At 37.1% G+C, this 19,946-nt stretch overlaps 1 protein-coding gene across 1 annotated transcript in view; it reads left to right on the top strand.

Annotated features, from left to right (window-relative positions):
• The first annotated feature begins 7,705 nt into the window (after positions 1-7,705).
• Positions 7,706-19,946, top strand: part of ODAD2 (outer dynein arm docking complex subunit 2) — an 88,423-nt gene continuing 76,182 nt past the window's right edge. Inside the window, 10 exon segments of the mRNA XM_074574396.1 lie at positions 7,706-7,752; positions 8,427-8,678; positions 9,818-9,975; positions 11,339-11,534; positions 12,107-12,213; positions 12,669-12,805; positions 13,815-13,931; positions 16,729-16,953; positions 18,689-18,801; positions 19,009-19,153. Coding sequence (XP_074430497.1) covers positions 8,455-8,678; positions 9,818-9,975; positions 11,339-11,534; positions 12,107-12,213; positions 12,669-12,805; positions 13,815-13,931; positions 16,729-16,953; positions 18,689-18,801; positions 19,009-19,153 — 1,422 coding nt within the window. The 5' untranslated portion in view covers positions 7,706-7,752; positions 8,427-8,454.

A 19,946-nucleotide genomic window follows, 5' to 3' on the forward strand; every position in this document is an offset into this window, starting at 1 on the left:
TATTTTGTTGTGTTTAATAGCTCACACAGTACAATCACTATGAAACTGAAATTTAGAGAAATAAATTATTTTTCTACCAGGCACTGGATTAGTGCTCAACCTTGCAACATCCAACTGTTGCTCCATATTAATTTTACAGCCAGTTGTTGCTCAGACCCTGTAGCGATTTGGCTTTATTCTGATCTCCACTCCTCTCACAATTTCACATTTTCCCGTATAATATTACTGTACCACCATAAATGATAGAAGCAGTCTCTTCAAAACCAGTGATTGCTCCAAGGTGCTTGAATTTCTGCCTTAAAATGACCTACAAAGAAGAGAAAACGCCCTGATGTCAATCTTGGCTTTCTTTCTGATTATATAACGGGGGAAAAACGATTTGGATTTTTTTTTTGTTTTTTTATGTTACTCTTCATAAAAACTGTGCAGGGAATTACCCAGAATTACTATTGGTGATTGCCGAAGTAGTGAAATGGGACTACCACAGTAATAACTGGAAGCTGAATACCTGAAAAGAAAAGGATTTTAAATGCTCTTTAACTATGTAGTGTCTTTTGCACGTTTTGTATTAGCCCCTACTGTGAGAATCCAGTCTTCAGGAAACAGCCAGACTCTCTTTCCTGATTAATATCACCAAGTTACCGTCCAAAATACTTTCCACCAATACCTCTAATTTTTCCTCTAGGAAAAGAAATCCACAAATGGAGACTACTTATGACATTCTATTTCTAATTTTAAAACATCTCCTTTTCACGCTCCCACCCCAAAACAAACAGCTCAATCCTTTCTCCCTTTTCCCCCTTGAAAAAGGAGGCTGTTTTTAGAAACCACTAGGAAAGCAAAAGGCATTTGGGCATGTCAGTATCATTCACTTGCAAAGGCTTTACGTTTGAAAGCTAAAAATGCTGTCTTCAATCACAGTACAAGACACTGCTCTGCAGTATTAGTTTTAATACCAAGTTATTTCAAATGTCTAACACCACAGGCTAAACATATAACTAACAATAGCTGTAGCTGACAATTTTTCTTCTTCTACATTTTAAAATAACTCTCCATTTTTTGTTTTACTAGCCAGAAAGTCAAAATCTCTTCTAAATTACAAAGGTGAAAAGCAGTTCTGGATACCCCTGACTTAGAGTAAGGTGCTCTAATTTGCAGCGTTACCACTTTGTCCATTCCGCTTGACATACGCTATTTTGCATAAATATTCTGTTGGTTTTATTTTGTTTTGTTTTAATTGAATCTCTACTGCTTCGGAGAAAAAAATATGACTGTTGAAGTTCCATTAATTTTTATAATATAAATTAGAATGCCTGATTTACATTGAAGCCTTAAAAGGCTTCTGTATGTTTCTGATGGTTGTACAGAAACCATGTTAGCTTTGTAGTTACAATCCACTCATAAAACCAATTCAACCAACCACTGAGCAAGTTTTAAAAGACATTATGTAGCTTCAATGAATACTGAATTGCTATACTAATAATGTCAGAATAATTAATTAGTTCTAGAAAAAACATTTTATATAAACATCAAAGTGCATAGATATTATTTCTCCCTGGAAGAATATAAGCAAAATAAATATAAATGTTGTATGCAGGGAAGAATCAATCAGAAATATAATCAGCCATTAATCCTTTCTGTGTGTAAGGGTTTGGACCGGTACATGAACTAATTATGGTGGCTAAGGGAGTCAACACTCCTCTAGAGGAGGAGTGACTCCTTCTGTAGAAGTCAGCATTTTAAAACAATTCAGAATTAATACTTAAATTAAATATTTAAATAACTCTACTCCAGAATATCTTTCTCTGAAGCTTTTTCTTTCAGTGTTATTACGTACACATATTTTAATAGCAGAAATTTCAAGACAAAATATTACATGAAGAGGGAATCGAGGTTGAAGATGCAGAAAGATAATGTAGGAATTAAAAAGAAAAATCCTTGAATGTAATTATCCCCCACTAAAGTATAACAAACCCAGGAAAAACAACCTAAGTTTAACTGAAAAGATATCCCACCATGTTAAAGCCCCTGATAACCTGACCTATATCTTGTTCTGATGCCACAAAGAAACCATATGAATGAATTTACTGCGTCTTTCAAAATCACAGTCTTCTAGCCTGGTACTCCAAATATTATTATGGCATAACAGTTATCTGGTTATTACACCATACTGATTATTTCTTCCAAGTTATACTCAGAAAGATTCAAAAAACCTGGGCAGTAGTAATCAGAAATGAACAAAAGGGAATAAACAACCGTCTACAATAGAGGGAAGGACAGTATAGTAACACAGTTCATAGTCTCAATTTTTTTATTTTTTACTGATAAAAACTTATTAAATCACATTCAGTCTTGGACTGTAAACCATGATTCCCATCTGGAAGCCATTTCTTAAAAAGAACTGCAGAATCTCTGTTATTGTCATTGTTCGCAAAATAACTATCCAGATATTGCTAATCTATAACTTATTAACCAAAATATTGTCCTGCTTTATTTTCCTTGAAGATTTCTGAAGTAAATGTCTCTTTGCCAGACACCCATGCACAACATTGCATACCTCTTTGTCCCTTGTACTGAGTCCCATTTGAGAAATGGTCTTTTCTATCTTTTAATTTCTAGGGCCAAGAAAGTGTCCAATCTTTAAAAAAACCTCACTTCAGATCATTTGGCATTTTTTGAAGCACATTTACTCAGAAAACAAGAGGTAAGTAGGAGACCACAACACAGATATCAGAGACTCAGTGAAAAATGAGTAGTCATTTGCTTTCTAAGGATTAGGTTTTGAACATTGTCTTCCATAAAATCGTGCTTAAAGAAAAGACATCAACAGATTCATCGTGTCCTCCCTCATTCATCTCCCTCTTTTTACATTCTCTTGTAGGTCACCTCTTGAGCTGAAACTGCCTTTCCACGAAACACTCCTCCCTAATTAAAAAAAACAAAACAACCACAAACTAACAACGGATTACAAGAATTCAAGATGCATAACAACACTAGGCACCTAAATATTGCATTTGTACTGATATGAAATGAGATAAATGCAGCACAACTGGATTTTTCATTTCTCTAGGTAAGCTCTTTTCACCAAAACAGTAGGACTTTTGTTTGTTTTGTGAATGCAAAAAAAAAGAGAGTAAAATTTGCAACAAAAGCAAGCTAATGAACAATAAAAGGAAACTGACAAGTACTAGCTTGTTTTGTCCTGATTTTCAACTTGTCTGACAAACGGCCCATGAAGCTGATCAGCTAAACTGCTATTTAACAGAAGTAATAGCTGGTATTATTTACCTTGAATGGCTTTTTTATTTTACGTAAGCCTCTACAACTGTTTTTTACAACTTGTATTACTGTTCTACTTCAACAGTAATAATCTACACCCTATTCTACAATAATGTGAGGAAAAATATACACAAAAAATTGCTCACATATTCTGGCTGCAACTTTGAGGTTGTAAAAAAAATTTCCAATTGCCCTTCTCTCCATGATAACAAATTCTTCATATTCCCCATTTCTTTGTGCCAGTTACAAATGATCTCATCTTTGACTACGCTCAGGCAAGCATTTCACCTACTGTTTTATAAAATGTCTTTTACTTTAAAAATGTAAAAATAACATAACCATAACATACTAATTTATAGAATTATCCAAACATGGTGCAAATGCCATCTCTGGGTGGACTCAGTTCCTGAGAAAGCTGCTTTTGAGAGTACATTATGACTTTATTGCCTGGAAGTTTTTACATGCTGATTTTGAGTCACCATGAGAATACTTTCATAATTCTTTAAGTGATTACTTAACCCTTTAACTTTCAGACAAAATTTTCTAAGATATCTATTTATACACTTGTGCTGGGAGGTACTAATAGGATTGATCAATCAAATCTGGTAAAAGCAAAAGATGGTATTAAATACCCTTCGGTCTGGCTAAGTGAGAGAGTACCTAAGTGCTTATTTTTTTAGTGATAGCTCATGTAAGATGACATGACTTCTTGTCAGCACGACAAGACTGAACACAAGCAACGGAATCACCCAGAGCTTAACCACCAATGCAATAACTGCAGTAATGCCTTGCTACAGCCAATACGTGCCTGAAAACATGCAAAGGACTTCCGAGCACAGAGACTATGAGCATACAGCAGGAAGAGAAATAGTTCATATCACATAGGGAAACAAGTGAAGAGTTTTGGCACTGAAGAATGCAGTTTCCAGAACCCAGCGAGGTGTAGGGCAGGCACAGCAGAGCGTGAACAGGCACCATCTAGAAGTCCATGCACTCACAAACTCTGTGGGTTAGGCTCCCTAACCTTCTCATTTGACTTGAAAGTCAGGGAAAAAATTCATGAGCAGCAAAAGCAATGAGATCTGATTTCTTATAGAATTACGTGCCTTGTCCCTTAATTGTCTGCTGTCTACCTTCTCTATAAAACACCCACTGGGCAAGGCTGTGGTTACTCATGTTTTTATCATCCATCACGGTATGAACAAAACACTTGGCTGTCTGGTTGCCACAGATCATCATCTGCAGTTCATATGCCTGCCTTTAACTCCCCAAGGGCGTTAATTTTGCTTTCCCCTCTATTCAACTACCTCAGGTTTTAGAAAACTTGTAGGAGCTTAATTATTTCCAAAATCACAATCCTCTGTGAAATGTGGTTCAAATTTGCTGTCAGGTTCAAAAATGACTTTGTAAGGATGGGGACCAAAAGATAGAGACCGTGTACTATAAATATTTTTTTTCTTTAGAAATGGAATTTTATTTTATAATGGCAAACTGCAATAGTATATACTTAAATCCTGCAGAAAGCTACAAACTCAACGGCTGAAAATAAAAATAATGGATTAAAAATTGGGGGTGTATTATTCAACTGCAAAGTGACAACGATCCCTAATATGATCTGAAAAACAAATGTAATCCTAGAATGTAGTAGATGAGGAACTTCCAAAAGAGATGAAGACTAGTAATGCCATTGTAAAGGGTCTTGGTGAAATGTCTTTGGAATTAGTGTCAAATCTATTTAAGAAAAACGAGCTCAGGCTGGAACACAGGCAAATAAGGGATACTAAGGTGGTAAGAGAAATGAAGAACTTGCAGGCTGAGACTAGAGGAATTAAACTTGTTTAGCCTAGCAAAGTGAAGTCTAAGAGAAAATATTCTAATTCAGAAACTGGGTGTAAAATCTAAGGAGGAAAAGTAGCCGTGGAAAATAAGGCAAAGGACCAGTGTTGGTGCAAGAACAAACAGACACAAACTAGTCATACAAACTGAGGTTAGAAATTAAACCAGATGGTTTCTAGTCTTCAGAAGAGTTAGAGCAGTTGTCCTATGAGTACAGCTGAGCTACAAACTCAGTAGTTGCCCACCCTAAAGGAGAAAGGGCAAAGGCACCTCCAACCTCTAGACCGTCCACAGCCCTTCAGCTTCTAATGCCGGATCCCAGCAGCATTCCTCGCTGCTGGCTTGCAGGAACTGTTCTGCTGTTTCATTTTTTGACTTATCTGTCCCCACAAGAATTCCACCGGTAACTAAGCCTAAGCTAGTTAGCGAAGCTCCTTTTATGGAGCTTCATACTCTTTGGAGATGCATACTCTTTGAGGGCAAATCATGCCATTTATCTTCGCCACTGAAATATCTTTTCTTCTTGCTGTTCAGTGGAACAGAGTGATCTCATTTAGGAATTCTATTTCTTACTCCACCGACTTCTTGCTTAAAATACACAGTTTTGTGTGAAAACTCACTGTCTTCACTCCCCACCACCCATGGTGGAGATAGATACTTTTACTCCCTTTCATTTTTTGCTGTTTGCACCTTCTGCCCATCAAATTCAACTTTCAATGGTCATTATTTCAGCAAAAAGAAGAGATTTAATCCTTTCTGGAAATGCCTTCATAGATGGTATTCCTTAAAGAAAAGAAATCGCATTAAGTCTTTACCCAGGCTTTTTACTAAAAATGCTTTCATTTTCACCTCATCAAATGATTCATTTTCTATCTCCTCAAAGTTATGCAGTGAAACAAGAAAAGCCAATGCTATTCTTAAGTCATTATTGTGCGGACTGCATGTACTTATCCGTAGTTACTGCTTGAAAATTTCAGTGAGTAAAAAGTATATGGACAATCATCTCAATGAAAAGAATGTATTAATCCCACACTGTTATTCTTTGAGATACATCCCACATACATTCCATGACCTTCCTCATCATTAGAGGTTTCTTACCCAGCTGAGCTCTGAGTTGGTAAAATAACTCTTGACTACATTAACTCTGTTGGTGGGACAGCTGGTTAGTTCTGTTGGGCTGTCCTTGAAAGGATCATTTTCGTAAGCCTTTGGAAGGACACATACACTCGAAAGCTGAATGTAACTTCCTAACCCCAGCTAGTATGTGACATGTAACCATTCCTTCCTAGGTCAAATCTAAACCCATTTTTATCATTTGATGGGTATTTTGGCGGACACAGATAATGAAACTGGGCGTGATTCATGGGTGGGAAGGGAAGTCAGGGAAAAGAGTTCTTACCTGCCCAGTGGTACAAAAGAGGAGACAGGCAGGTGGGAGTGGAGTAGCAGGCAGCTTTGTAACTTAAAAATTTATCCAGAGTGATAGCTCGTTCACATCATGGACCAAGAACATGACTGGGGAAATAATACTAACTTCCACTCTGTGTTTGGGGTAATTTATTTGCATGTTTATAGTGCTGTCTTGCCCTCATTATATAAAAGGACTTTATTCATTGGCACAGTCCATACATATTTTCTTTACTTCTTTCAAGAAATACTAATTCCATATAACATTTTCTTTAACAACAAGCATTTCAAGCATCAACTGTCACACTGCCTCAAGAACTAAAAGTGTCCAATGTTAACCTTATTAATTAAAGTTGTTTTCTTGTAATGACTGAAAGCTAGTCATTCAAGCTAAAGAGTATTCAGTGGTCTTCATTTAAACTGTGGTAGAAAGTAACTCTAATCAACTACATTCTACATTATTTAATACCACACCAAAAGCATACAGCCCCTCTTACCTTCTCATGAGGAATGCCCTACCCCTTCAGCAGCAGCTTCCCTCCCTCCACAAGCCACCACCAGCCACCATGCCCACAAGAAAGTAGATTTAGATTAGATATTAGGAAGAAATTTTTCACTCTGAGGGTGGTGAGGCACTGGCACAGGTTGCCCAGGGAAGCTGTGGATGCCCCATCCCTGGAAGAGTTCAAGGCCAGGCTGGATGGGGCTTTGAGCAACCTGGTCCAGTGGGAGGTGTCCCTGCCCATGGCAGGGGGGTTGGAACTACATGATCTTTAAGGTCCCTTCCAACCCGAACCATTCTATGATTCTATGCCTCCCGAGTAGCACCAACAGCCTCACGCCTCACCCCTCGGTTGGCTTCCAGCCTCCTTTCCCGAGCCAGAAACATGTGTTTTCCACGGCGCAAGCCCTGTTAAGGTGCCCCTACCTCAGCACCACCGGACTTTGAGGGACGCTGTGGGCTGGGGTTGCAGGAGCAGCCATTCCTCGCACTCATCCTCCTGCTCCCCGGGGCTCCCCTCAGGGTTTCGCGCTCCGGGGCACACCTCCGCGGCTGAGGAGGCGGCAGTCCGGCAGCAATGGCCCTGCCCTGCCGCCGGGCGCCGCTTGTGTTTACCCGCTTGCCCCGGTAACGGCTGCCGCCGGGCCCCGTCCCCATAGCAACGCCGCCGGCCTCGGCCACGGCCCGAGCGGCGATGGCGGGGTCCGGCGCGGCTTTCCCGGAGCAAGGTATGGGGGCGAGCGGTGAGGGGCGTCCATCCGCCCGGCTCCTTGGGGGGCTCCACGCTGCCGCCGGGCTCCAGGATCCCTCCCGCCTCCTACAGCAGCCCTGACCCCAGGCTCTACCCGCCCCGGGCACGCCGCGGAGCGCGGGTGGGCCGGCGCCATGGCGGGCGCCGCGGACTCTCCTCAGGGACGAGGCCTCCCCGCACCCGCCTCGCCTCGGGGGCTCTCGGCCGTTCCAGGCTTCGCGAGCGAGTCTGACACCCCCTTTTTTTACCGCCATTTAAAGGAAACGTCTGGGGGTTGTCATCGTTGGGGCTTGTATGTGTCTGTCCCCTGCACATACGGTTTGTAACTGTGGCATCAACTTCACAAGGAGAACCTGAGAGCAAGCCTTTTGTTACAGCCGTAAGAGACCTAACGCTGTCAGCTCCCTGAGTTTCTAACAGCAACAGGAATTAATTAATCAAGATGAAGAAAACAGTGTTTTCACCAGACTTCCCTATTTCTTTAAAAATATTTGTGAGTTCTCTTCTTCAATTCCCCCTTCCCTGCTTTGGGGAGTTAAAAGAATCTGGTCGTGCCTAGATATGTTTATTTCAAATTATAGCATCCACAGTGTGTTGCATTTATAATTTGAGGGCTCAGTTTGGTCTTTCCCTGACTGTTTCTTTGCCAAGGTGTACATCTTTGATACTAGTCGAGACCATGGGAGCGGCATTGGCCAGAGCAGCTCAGTGGACTGCTGCTGGTTCTGGAACTGGCACACTCGAAATCACCCCTTTGAACGAATCTCTTTTAAATCAAATTATTAAGTTTGCGGAGGACTTCAGCACTAGACATCCTCAGGAAGCGGCGTTTGTCTTCAGAGAGCCCCTTGAGTGGAAAACGCAATTGGGCTGTTCAGTATTTGGAGAGGGTTATGACATTAAGTAAGTATGAATTGCAGTGTGTTTTGAAATGTTGAAGGTGAACTACAAAGCAAAGCTGTGTTCATTTAGCATAAGGAAAGATGTAGTGTATTTGGGAGGCTGAAATGAGTGACTTGAAAATTTTGAGTTAAAATTTGTAGGTTTTTTGAGAGGTTGAGATTATTTTGTCTTGGTTGTGATACGGACCTGTTTACTTAGTGATTTATACAACTTGCACTGCCTATTCCTCTGACTTTTTACTACATGCCTTTAACGATGGTTAACTCTGAGATTTATGTTAATGTTAGGAGTGGCTCCTGTGTGGTGAGTTGACCTTGGCTGCCCACCAGGTGCCCACCAAGCCGCTCTATCACTCCCCCTTCTCAACTGGAGAGGGGGAGAAAAATACAACAACAGGCTCATGGGTTGAGATAAGGACAGAGAGATCACTCACATATTACTGTCATGGGCAAAACAGACGACTCATGGAAATAATTTATTGCCAATCAAAAGTCAGAATAGGATAGCAAGAAATAAAAACAAATCTTAAAACGCCTTCCCCCCACCACTATCTTCTTCCCGAGCTCAAGTTCGCTCCCAATTTTCTCTATCTCCTCCCCCTCAAGGGGCACAAGGGGAAGGGGAATGAGGGCTGCGGTCAGTTCAGTATGCGTTGTTTCTGATGCTTCTTCGTCCTCACACGCTTCCCCTGCTCCAGCGTGCGGTCCCACCCACAGGAGACAATCCTCCACGAACTTCTTCAACATGAGTCCTTCCCACAGGCTGCAGTTCTTCATGAACTGCCCCAGCATGGGTCTTTTCCACGGGTTGCAGTCCTTCATGAACAGACTGCTCCAGCCTGGGTCCCCCATGGCGTCACAAGACCTGCCAGAAGATTTGCTCTAGTGTGGGCTCCTCCATAGGGTCACAGGTCCTGCCAGGAGCCTGCTCCAGCACGGGCTCTCCATGGAGTCACAGCCTTATTTGGGCGCATCCATCTACTGGATAAATTGGTTTACTTTGGAAGTTTTCTGAAACAGAGCTTAAAGAAATTGTATATGTTTTATCATGTGAAGCTTGAATAACATTCAAGATTCTTCTCTAAAATTTGCTGTTTATTTAAGTTCTTATTTTAAAAAAGTATAATTTAATTTTTCTAGTGAAGCAACTGTTCAGTCTGAAGCCAAAGGCAAAGATGGCCAACCATTGCTTCTCCTCACGGCATCAACTCTCAGAGTTCGCAGTTTTGACCAGCTGTCCCGTTTGCTACAAATTGCTATGGAAAAAAAGTTAAAGGAAGCACAGGCATGCCTTGAAGGTTTCCTTTCTTCTTTTTTTTCATCTTTCCTCTCTCTTAAAAAGTATGTCTTTTTCTTCAATTCATGTTTGTGAAATGTGAAGAAAGAAAGGCATGCCTTCATTTTAAGTATATGAGAAGGTGTTGATTCATGAAGGTGGCTAAAGCTGCTGATCCAGAACTTAATGAAGTTTCTATTTCTTCTTTGATTTTCACAGAAATCAATAACAGAGAAATCTGGAATAAAGTTAAAATAAAACTGTTGAATCTCCTGTACAAATTCATGTATGCTGAGTAATACCCCAGCTATTGCAACAGACAGTAGGTTTAGATTTCTGAAAAAGAATGTCTTATTGGAGGCTAATAGCAGTTTTTCCTATGTTTGTAGTTTAATCCTCTTTTAAAATGTTACATCCTTAAAAAAACAGCCAAAGAAAAACTTACATGCTTAAGACATTCTTTTTACATGGTTACAGTGAGCACTTCCAGGTCCGTCTCACAAAGGCTTTTAAAATATAGGTACAAGTACTTTTACTGTGTCTATTCAAGTCCTAGATTTTCAAGCTGACAAGAAGACCATTGATATGCTAAACTGGATATCCTCATCTCATTGGAGGCAGAAGAGATTAGTAATGTTCTTTGGTAATATTAGCAGAAATTGCATCTGTGATACTAAATATAAATGGTCATACTGGATCAAACTTCAGACCCATCTAATCCAGGGTCCAGTCACGGACAGCGATCAATCATGAATTATAGGGAAGAATAATATGGGCAGGGTATCGTGCAGAGGCATTCACAGATGTATGAGACTTCACTTGCAGGAACAAAGCAAAATGTTTATGTAAAACCCATTGACATGTAGTTATGTCACTGTTTACCAAAAAGAACAGCTGGCATAGCTGAGGAAATAATGGGGCCATTGGGAACGCTGCTAGAAAACTTTAAAGATGTTCTTTAACATTAAATCATATTTCCAAAATGATCAATTTTCACTGAGTTAAACCCATTGATTTCCTGTTTTGGTGATCAGCCAGGCATATTTTCTGGAAAGGGGGCTGTTGATAAAGGGAAGTAGTTAATATTCATCTCTGGATTGAATGAGTTTTAATTTTTGTTGTGAAAAGCAATTTTGTTTGTTATGAAAAATTTCTTTTTATTCTTAATGTTTTCATACTTTTAAAAGTGCATTTCAAATTACAACAGAGGGATATGAAAGAATGCATCATACAGTAATATTTGATGAATAACTATGAATATTATTAAAGTTCTTATTGTAAATTAATATATCAAAATTATTCAGCAATTGAGATAAAAAGTGTTTGTCTTGCCTAATCATTTTTAACATGGTATCACATTATGTGATTCTGTTTCCTGTTTACAGCTAACAGAGATCCTATAGTGAAAATTCTCGGCCCTGAATATGGGACTGTTGAAGGAGAAGACATGTCCATGTTGCATTTACTTGACAAAGTGAAAAAAGATGATGACCCTGAAACAGAGATGAAAATGAAAATCAATCTTCTTCTTCATCAGCTGGATTTGCAACTGCTTAATAGTTCTTTGAAACACATTTCACAGTAAGTGCTTTTCAAATGGAAGCTAAGCATGTCAGCCAGTGCATTTTTTTGTTTTATTGTTAAATCAGATTGGTTTCAACCCACAACATATGCTTTTGGTGTGACATAAAGAAATTTATTGAAATAACTTTCACTGTTCACTAAGTTATTGAAAAAACATTTTTTTCTGAAGATTTTGCTGTAGGTGTGGGTATGCAAGTGTGTGCCCGCGATTGTGGGTTTTTTATTGCATATGTTTTGCATTTTGGTAGCAAATTGAAGTCATTTGTACAAACAACTAAGTTACAGTTAAATATTTTCGAGGAAATGTTTATTTCTTCATGGAAGCATATTAAGTATTACATTGAGTCTGTTTCATAGTTACAAGGACTTCATACTAGCTATGGAAGTAAAATTTCACTAAACTAACAGATAATATTAAAAAAAACAATGGAAGATGACCCATTTCCAGATTTTTGTTGCTACTATTAAGACTCAACGTAAAAGAAAAAAATCATGTAATATTCTCTTTTCATTTCTCTGAGTACATCCTTTTGATGAATACATTTTAGACCATTTTCTATTAATTGCAGAGATGTAAGACTAAATCCAGCTGCTGTAAATAATGAAGTGAATCTTCTCAAGAATTTCTCTGGGAAAGGAGAAGATACAGTACTGGAATCACTGGAGTATACATCAGGTCTGATCTGATCATATCTGATGTTTATATATACACTTATTAAAGTACTTGACTTCTGTGTGGAATTTGCTAAAATAATTTCAGTAATGACTTTCAAGTGTTTATTCCTACTTTAAGGTTATGACGTAAAATAAAATGTATTTTCATATATAGAATGCTGTTCTTCTTAAGCCTTTAGTTATAGAAGTAATCTCCAATCATATGAGTATCTTCAGTGGAAGCAGAGGAAGTAAACTGACTGCCTGATCCTGAAAAGTACTAAGCAGTGTGCAGTTCTTAGTTAGATCAGGCTCCGGGTCACAGAACTTTGCATGGTTAATTCCTGAGTATGAATTCTTGAGAGTAAGGTATTGTTTTGGGAATTTTATTTGTATACATGTTATATTAATCATCAAGAAAAACTATTAAAAAATACTTCAAAACTGGATGAAAACACTAATGCTAATTGGTTACAGATTACACCTTCTCTAATGGATGCCGAGCTCCTCCCTGGAGACAAGTGCATGGAGAAATTTGTTACTTAGTCATCAAACCACATGACACTGATCCTTTGTATATCACTTGCAGCACAGCAGGAGTGTTTTTAAATGGAGTAAGTAATAATAAAGGATTCCATGGAGTAATGAATATTTTTATGTGCTAAAATAAAAAATCATCAGGTTTAGAGTAGTGGTGTTGAGGCTGTAAAACCTGCAGAGTTAGTTTACTGGTAGAGAAGGAGAAGACACAGTAATAAACGTATGCTAGTTTTCCCATATGTTTTGAGTGCTTTTTCTATAAGTTTTATACTAGGAGTGTATTTTGCTAGAAGTGTTTGTTTAGTCTTTAAATGTGCCCTAACAGTCCTTCACATTATTCCTGTTTAAAGGTACTGTGAGACTAGGTGCCTCTCCAGTGCCTCATTGCTCTTGATCTGAAGTTAATATTATTGTGTGCGGCTAATAAAGCTTCCTTTCATCTTTTTATAAATGATAAACAGTTTTTTCTCCTTTCAGTGGAAGCTTTTTAGAAATTATTTATCTCTTCTCTTCTACTTTTCATTTTGGTTACCTCTTTGCTTACAGATAGGTTTTATTTAGGTATGATGGTCCCTTATGTGTGTTAAGCAGTGGCCAGAGCTCTTGCATTCATTTTGAAGGGAGGCTGATGTCGGTCAGGCATAACTCCACAAATTGGTTTCCTAACAGTTAAAAAATCCAGGGAAATTTTGACTTAGCCTAGGCTAGTAAGGTCACATTGTCTTCTGATCCTTTTAGACGTCTGCCATAGTACACTGGAAGCTCACACTTACTTGGTAGTTTGTCATAAGCCATAAATTCTTTTCAGCGGATCTTTTCAGTGGAACTACACGCAATCAACTCATAGTAATTATTTGCAGAATTCTATGTAAGATCTTGATTATCTGTTGGGATCTATGGAGATGATCCATGCATCTTTACAAAGCATTATTGAAGTTTGATGAACTCTGCTGAGCATGAGACTTTTGTACCTATTACATTACATTATGACCTCTGTGCTCTTTAGCAGTATTTTATGATTCAGATTAAATTACCTGCGTGAGGCAATACTATTAATAATTTTAGATTTATTCTTTTTTTAAGGGTCAGCTAAAGGGTAAAGATGACATTGACTATGAAAGAAAAAGTGATGTATATAAAGACATTGTCACATTTTTAAGGGAGAGATCACCTAGATTTGTAGAAAATATGGCTAAACAGGTATGTATTTACTGATACTGGTATATATTTGTAGAAGCATACATTGTACATTGGTAAGAATTACATTATAAATCTGACTGAATGTTTATGTCCTTTATCAAAGATAAATCTGTGATTAAATGAATTTAAAGACTCTGAAATGCATTATTATTTTTCTTTGAATTTGTTTCATTTCCTACTAAATATGTTCCCTTTTGTAAATAACAAATAATACACTATGTCACGTATTGTTCTATCATACCTTATCATGAGGTTTGATCCAACATGGGAGGTCAGCTTCTAATTTTGCATAAAAAGTTCTCCTTGTCCTTTGGTGTTATTCTTTATGGAGCACTGGAAATGTTAAAGCAGGAAAATATGATATCCTTACAGAAAAGGTCAACTTTTTATGACACTATTTTTCTGTGAACAAAACCACTTAAATTTTTATCTTCATTCTTTGTAACCCAAATAGAAACAACGGCCCAACTTTTTTACAAGAACTGCCTGATTTAAATATCAGAGCTGAGAGTTAAGCATCCAGCTTACGCACTGTGTGTTGCTTTAGCCACTGTAAAATGCAAGTGTTTTGGATTTTATTTAGAGTTCTGTATTAGCTAGAATCACACAGCACCACTCCAATTCTATTTGTTTCATCATTCCTGATAAAAACTCTTTTTTCAGATTTCTAGTGTGGTTATAACAGATTAATAACGTGGTGGTAAATTTCATTACAAGCTAAAACCTGTCAAAAGTTTTATTGTGGTTATTTATATGCAACTTTAATTATTGCAAGAAGGAAATCATTAACAGGGAAATTTTCTTATCCTTTAGTTCTGATTTTCTGGGATGTAGGGCTGATATTTATGGTTTTTTGAGATACAGATATTTGACAGTTCTGAAAGAACAGAGTATTTCAAGATGTACGAAAATACAGTAGCTTATATCAACAGTAATGGTATTAAATTTGAAGTTGTTTTGTTTGAAAGTGCAATAAGTTCCAAAATGTGTTTTATTTATCCCATAGGTAAGTATTTTTTTAATATGGTATCTACATATTGGTTTACATTTCATAAGTGTGACAATATATGAATCTTTTAGACATAATTACTGGTTTAAAGTATTTTGGAAGTGATTTGGCTCCATTTGATGGTCATGAAAGGGAAAATATAGTAATATTTTAATAATTTTTACATGTCTATTCCTAAATGTTAATATAGATTAATGTTAATATTGATAATAGAGATAATAGACATTTCTTTACTGGTTTTCTGCTCTTGTAAAGATACTGTAGCTATTGAAGAAATGTGTACCCTTATTAAATAAGAGTAAATAAAGGGAATTTATCCTATTTTCCTTCAATTGTCATAGAAATCACTTCGTATTCCCTGACTGTGTAAATAAGTTTATGCTGAAGTGTATAAATTATACCATTTTAATGGTTTAGGAATATCATATCATCTTGCCTTGCTGAAGACTAGAATTTAAACAAGTTAGTACTGTAGAGCTGCAGAGTATATGTATTGGAGGGAAAATCTTCTCTACTCTAGAACTCTGAAAAGCAGAGAAAAGCTGTATTTCCAAGGTTGACTACATTAAATAAATCATGAGTGGAAATAGTTTTGATTTATTTTCTGAGGAGAGGAGAGCTTCAAAAAGCTTGTTACTTACACATATATTACAAACCCAATTAACTTTTATAATATCTTCTTGGCTTTGTTTAAGCTAACATTTAGAATTGCTGTGTTGGCATATAGTGCTGTAGGAAACATACTTTTTACATGTGCTTAGCTGGTCAAGCTGCAGCATCAGTTCCCCTGTGATTTGTCTAGTTTATCATGTATTAAATTGTCTTGTCTAGAATACGTTTTCAGAATGAGAGAATTAGCATGAGTTAGTTTATGATGAGACAGTTGGGTCAGCAAGTCTGGAACAGCCGATTCACATCAGGGACTAGTCAGAAACAGACCGTACTGTGACAGTCTCCTTAAAACTGCCTTGAATCAGATACATAAAGGAATGTCTTCACCTAGCTGGCAGTGACAGCTGCAATAATAATAATAAGTAATGATCATATGCTGTCTTTCCTGTAAAAATTGAATATGTTCCAATAGAGAATAAGAGTTGACAAGACTCCTTTCTGTACTGGATATTTTTGATCAGCCATGGTACTAGACACAGACAGCTGAAGGACTGGTAGGTGCCACTCGTCTCCATTTTTGTATGTGATTTGTTCAACAGTGTTTTGTCCTGAGAGACAGAAGATGAAAAAACTGAAATGGAATGTGTTTATATTAATATTAATTCTAAGCTATGTCAAATTAAATTACTTGGAACTGAAGTCTAGCAGTTTATCATAGCCTACTTTCAGGTTTATGTTCATTTTTTTTTGTGGGAAATTTTTGTAAATTCTTTATGCAGGGAAATAGTTTTTATATAAGTGATGCATTGAAAGCAGAATGACTGACTTTGCAATTCTAGATCTTAAAACTCATTTAGAATTAGGTTCTATAAAAGTGCTTGTGTCACGAATTATTTAAGACATTAGAAATTAAACAACACCCAACACTCAAATATGTTCAGGAAGTTCCAAATTTAGCTAGTTCATTTATTTCAAAAACTTTAATTTGCACACAGTAACAGCTACTTTCCAGATTAGTGTTTCAATCTTTCATTCTTTTAAAGGCAATCTAATTTTATCCTTAATACATACAATTTTCAACCACAGCATCCTGAATTGTGCTTATAACTTATTGTTTTAATATGCATTATTCATATAGCAATATGACTGACAAACCATGCCTCCTTCTTTTATTAGGAATACTTTTTTTTTAAAGAACCAACATATGAGAAGAATTATCAGCGTATGGAAGTAGTTGATTCTAAGGTCTCTGGCCAGTCCCAGAACCCTTATGATTTTACAGAAAAGAATGTATGTGAGAAAGTGAAAAGTTCTACAGCAAGACGGAGAACCATTGACAAGAAGAAATTAGAACCGTCTATGAAATGGAAAAATACTGGACTTTCTGCTTCCCACAGATAAGTAGTTATCTTCATAATTGAATTTTCCTATAGAACTCTCTAAATTGTCCTAATGATCTGGCTGCATGTTGTAGGTTTGCGTTATTATCTTAAGTTAGGAGCAATAAAACAAAATTTACTACATGTTAATTTCTAAGAAGACAGCACAGTCTACCAAAGAGAATTCTCAGTTTTCTTCTATAATGCAACAACTTTCATGATGATTTTCACAGCAAGGCAGAGAAATATCTTGCAACGATCTGCAGTGCTGGTCTTCCAGGACTGTGGCATTCTCATATTTTTGGTGTAAAATGCCCTTTAAAGCAAGACAGAGTAGCCAATCTAATCTAAACCATACTTTCTGATGGAGGTAAAAGAGATCCAGGATGGAAAATCAGGATGACTCTTACTTATGCTCCCAGTTTTTAATGATTTCATATTATAGGAGCCACTTTTCTAGCTCTGCTTAGGAACAGCCTTCACTAATGAGATTATCTCAACGTTTGGACACCCAAAAATAGAGTATACATATACTGGATATTGTTGGATTTGTCTTTTGAAATCGGAACTCTGTTCTGATTTCATGTTTCCTGATTTTGTGTTAATGAGTAAGAGTGTCTGAAGGAGAGACTTTGATTGCCATCCTACAGAAAAATGTCAGTATCTTCTCAAGTCTGACAATTTGACTTGTTGCAAGAAACATTTCAAGAGATTTTGGATGTGACCTACAGTCATCACTTAAAAAAATGTGGTTTTCCACATGCAAGAAGTTATATTTTTCCACAGTCACTGTTAAGAGTCTAGATGTAGTGAAATTACTTTTAATCATGAGTAGTATTCTCTTTTATTGTTGTGACTGTGATGGTATGATCGGCCCAGGCTTGAAAGGACATTTTGTTTTCACAACATTGTAAATTAGGGACAAAAAAGCACCAGAGATTGTGCCCAGCTAGGCCTAGAAGTCTTCTTGGAATACGAGGGAAGCAAGATATATTGTATTCAGCATGACCAAAGCTATGAACAGCTTAGTGGAAGTACTAGGCAGACCAGAACTCTTCTGCCTGGAAAAAAGATGACTGGAGGACAATAAGATAGATACAAAAAATCATGACTGGAGACGGTAAATAGGGATCAGATAGTCACTGTCCGTTCTCATACAAGAATAAAGGGCATTAAATGAAAATGAGCCAGTGAAACCAGTTCAGAACAAAGGGAGAGACTTCTTCATACAACACATGGCTAAGCTTTAAAATTCTTTGCTGCAGGATGGTAGAGGCCATTTGTTTATGTGAGTTCAAAAAGCAACCAGAGACATTCATGGAAGAAAAATCCATCCAAAACTGCTAATACAAGGATGATCAGGAGTTCCCTAATTCACAACTTGCTGAGGAATATTCTGGAAAAAGTAATTTCTGTGTTTTTCCATTGTTCTTCTACTGTTACCTAGATAGCTGCTATTGGTCATGGTTGGAGATGGTATCCCAGGATAAACAGACCTGTGGTCTGTCTGCATACACTCATTCTTTGTTCTTGTATCATATACAGGTCAGCATAATATAGTTGTTCTGATATTCCACTATTTTATTAAAGCAAACATAGTCACTTAAGACACAGCATACTTTCTGTTTAATAAGTTTATGGTGTAGGTTTATAGACTCATATGTACTGACATAGTGCTTGTCCAACCATAGCTTTTTGATTCTATATATATATATAATCTTTTTTTTTTAAATTAAAACAAATATTTTAGTGACAAGGCTGAAAAAAAACATGCTGAAGAAGAGAGAAGCAGTACTGTGTCTCGGAAAATCAAAAAGAAAGCCAGTGGCATTTCTTCTGAATCTGTTAAAATACAACCAGCTTCAAAATGGTATGGGTCACATATTTTTCTTCCTTCAATTCTTTTATTTTTATTTTCCATATCTACAGTAATTGTTACCATACTTAGTATTTGGCACTGTCAGTTATATTTTTCTAATTCTGTTATTAGGCAGTGTTGTCATACCTGTTTAAAATGTGCTTGTTCATATTAGTTTATAGCTGTTTAAAATGGGTGATGCTGTTTATTTATTTTTAGTAAAACATCAGGCAGGTTTGAAGATGTTAGTGAAAGTTCCTCAGAGACTGAGGAAGATGAAGAACAGCCTGTACGTCGTCAGGAAGGAAACACCGATTTGCCATCAGAATATTGGGGAATTCAGAAACTTGCAAAATATTTAAAGGTAAATAAGAAGCATTGATAAATTTTCTTAAAAATAGCGCTACTCTTTACCTTCTACATCTGAGGACACCAGACCAGCTCCTCACCTTTCCACCTTCCATATATTTTAGAATAGCCTTGCTATGTAGTATGTTCAAATCCTGGAACTGTGGACTTTCCTATCACACACCCATTTCTCCTCCATTTTTTTTTGTCTGCTATTTTTGGCTTATATAGACCCTTAGATTAAACCATCTGTTCAGTGTTATTTAAAACTTAAGATGGTATAATTTCTTTATTAATTATTTGGTTTCTGGTTTGCTTTTTGGGTGAAACTTTCCAAGATATTTCTTTATGTGGATAGTAACTTTCAAGAGTTTTTATTAAAACTGAATACTTGCCTAAAGTCTTTCATCAACTATGATTAATGCATAACTGAAGTAATTCTAACATGGTCTTGTGTCTGGATAGATGCTGTTAGTGGACAAGAAAATGTATGATAAACAGGCATCCTCTAAAACAAAAAAAAAGGATTTTTTACACAGACTTGTTGAAAATGTTTTGGAACCTGTAAATATAGATGTTTAGAATTCTGTGTATGTCTGAAACACGTGAAAAAACCAACAACCCTCTACTATTCTGGAAAACTCTAAAACTAATTATGTTTTTCCCTCAGGAGAAATTCCTTTACAAGTTTGTACTGGAATTTATGTACTGTAAGTTACTAATAAAAGTACTGGTTTATTTGTTTTTTTGAATACAGCTACAGAGTATACACATCCGACCAATAAAATGATGGTGCTGGCATTTGGTAC

This window comes from Larus michahellis, chromosome 2 (genome assembly GCF_964199755.1).
Source record: "Larus michahellis chromosome 2, bLarMic1.1, whole genome shotgun sequence".
Taxonomy (NCBI): domain Eukaryota; kingdom Metazoa; phylum Chordata; class Aves; order Charadriiformes; family Laridae; genus Larus; species Larus michahellis.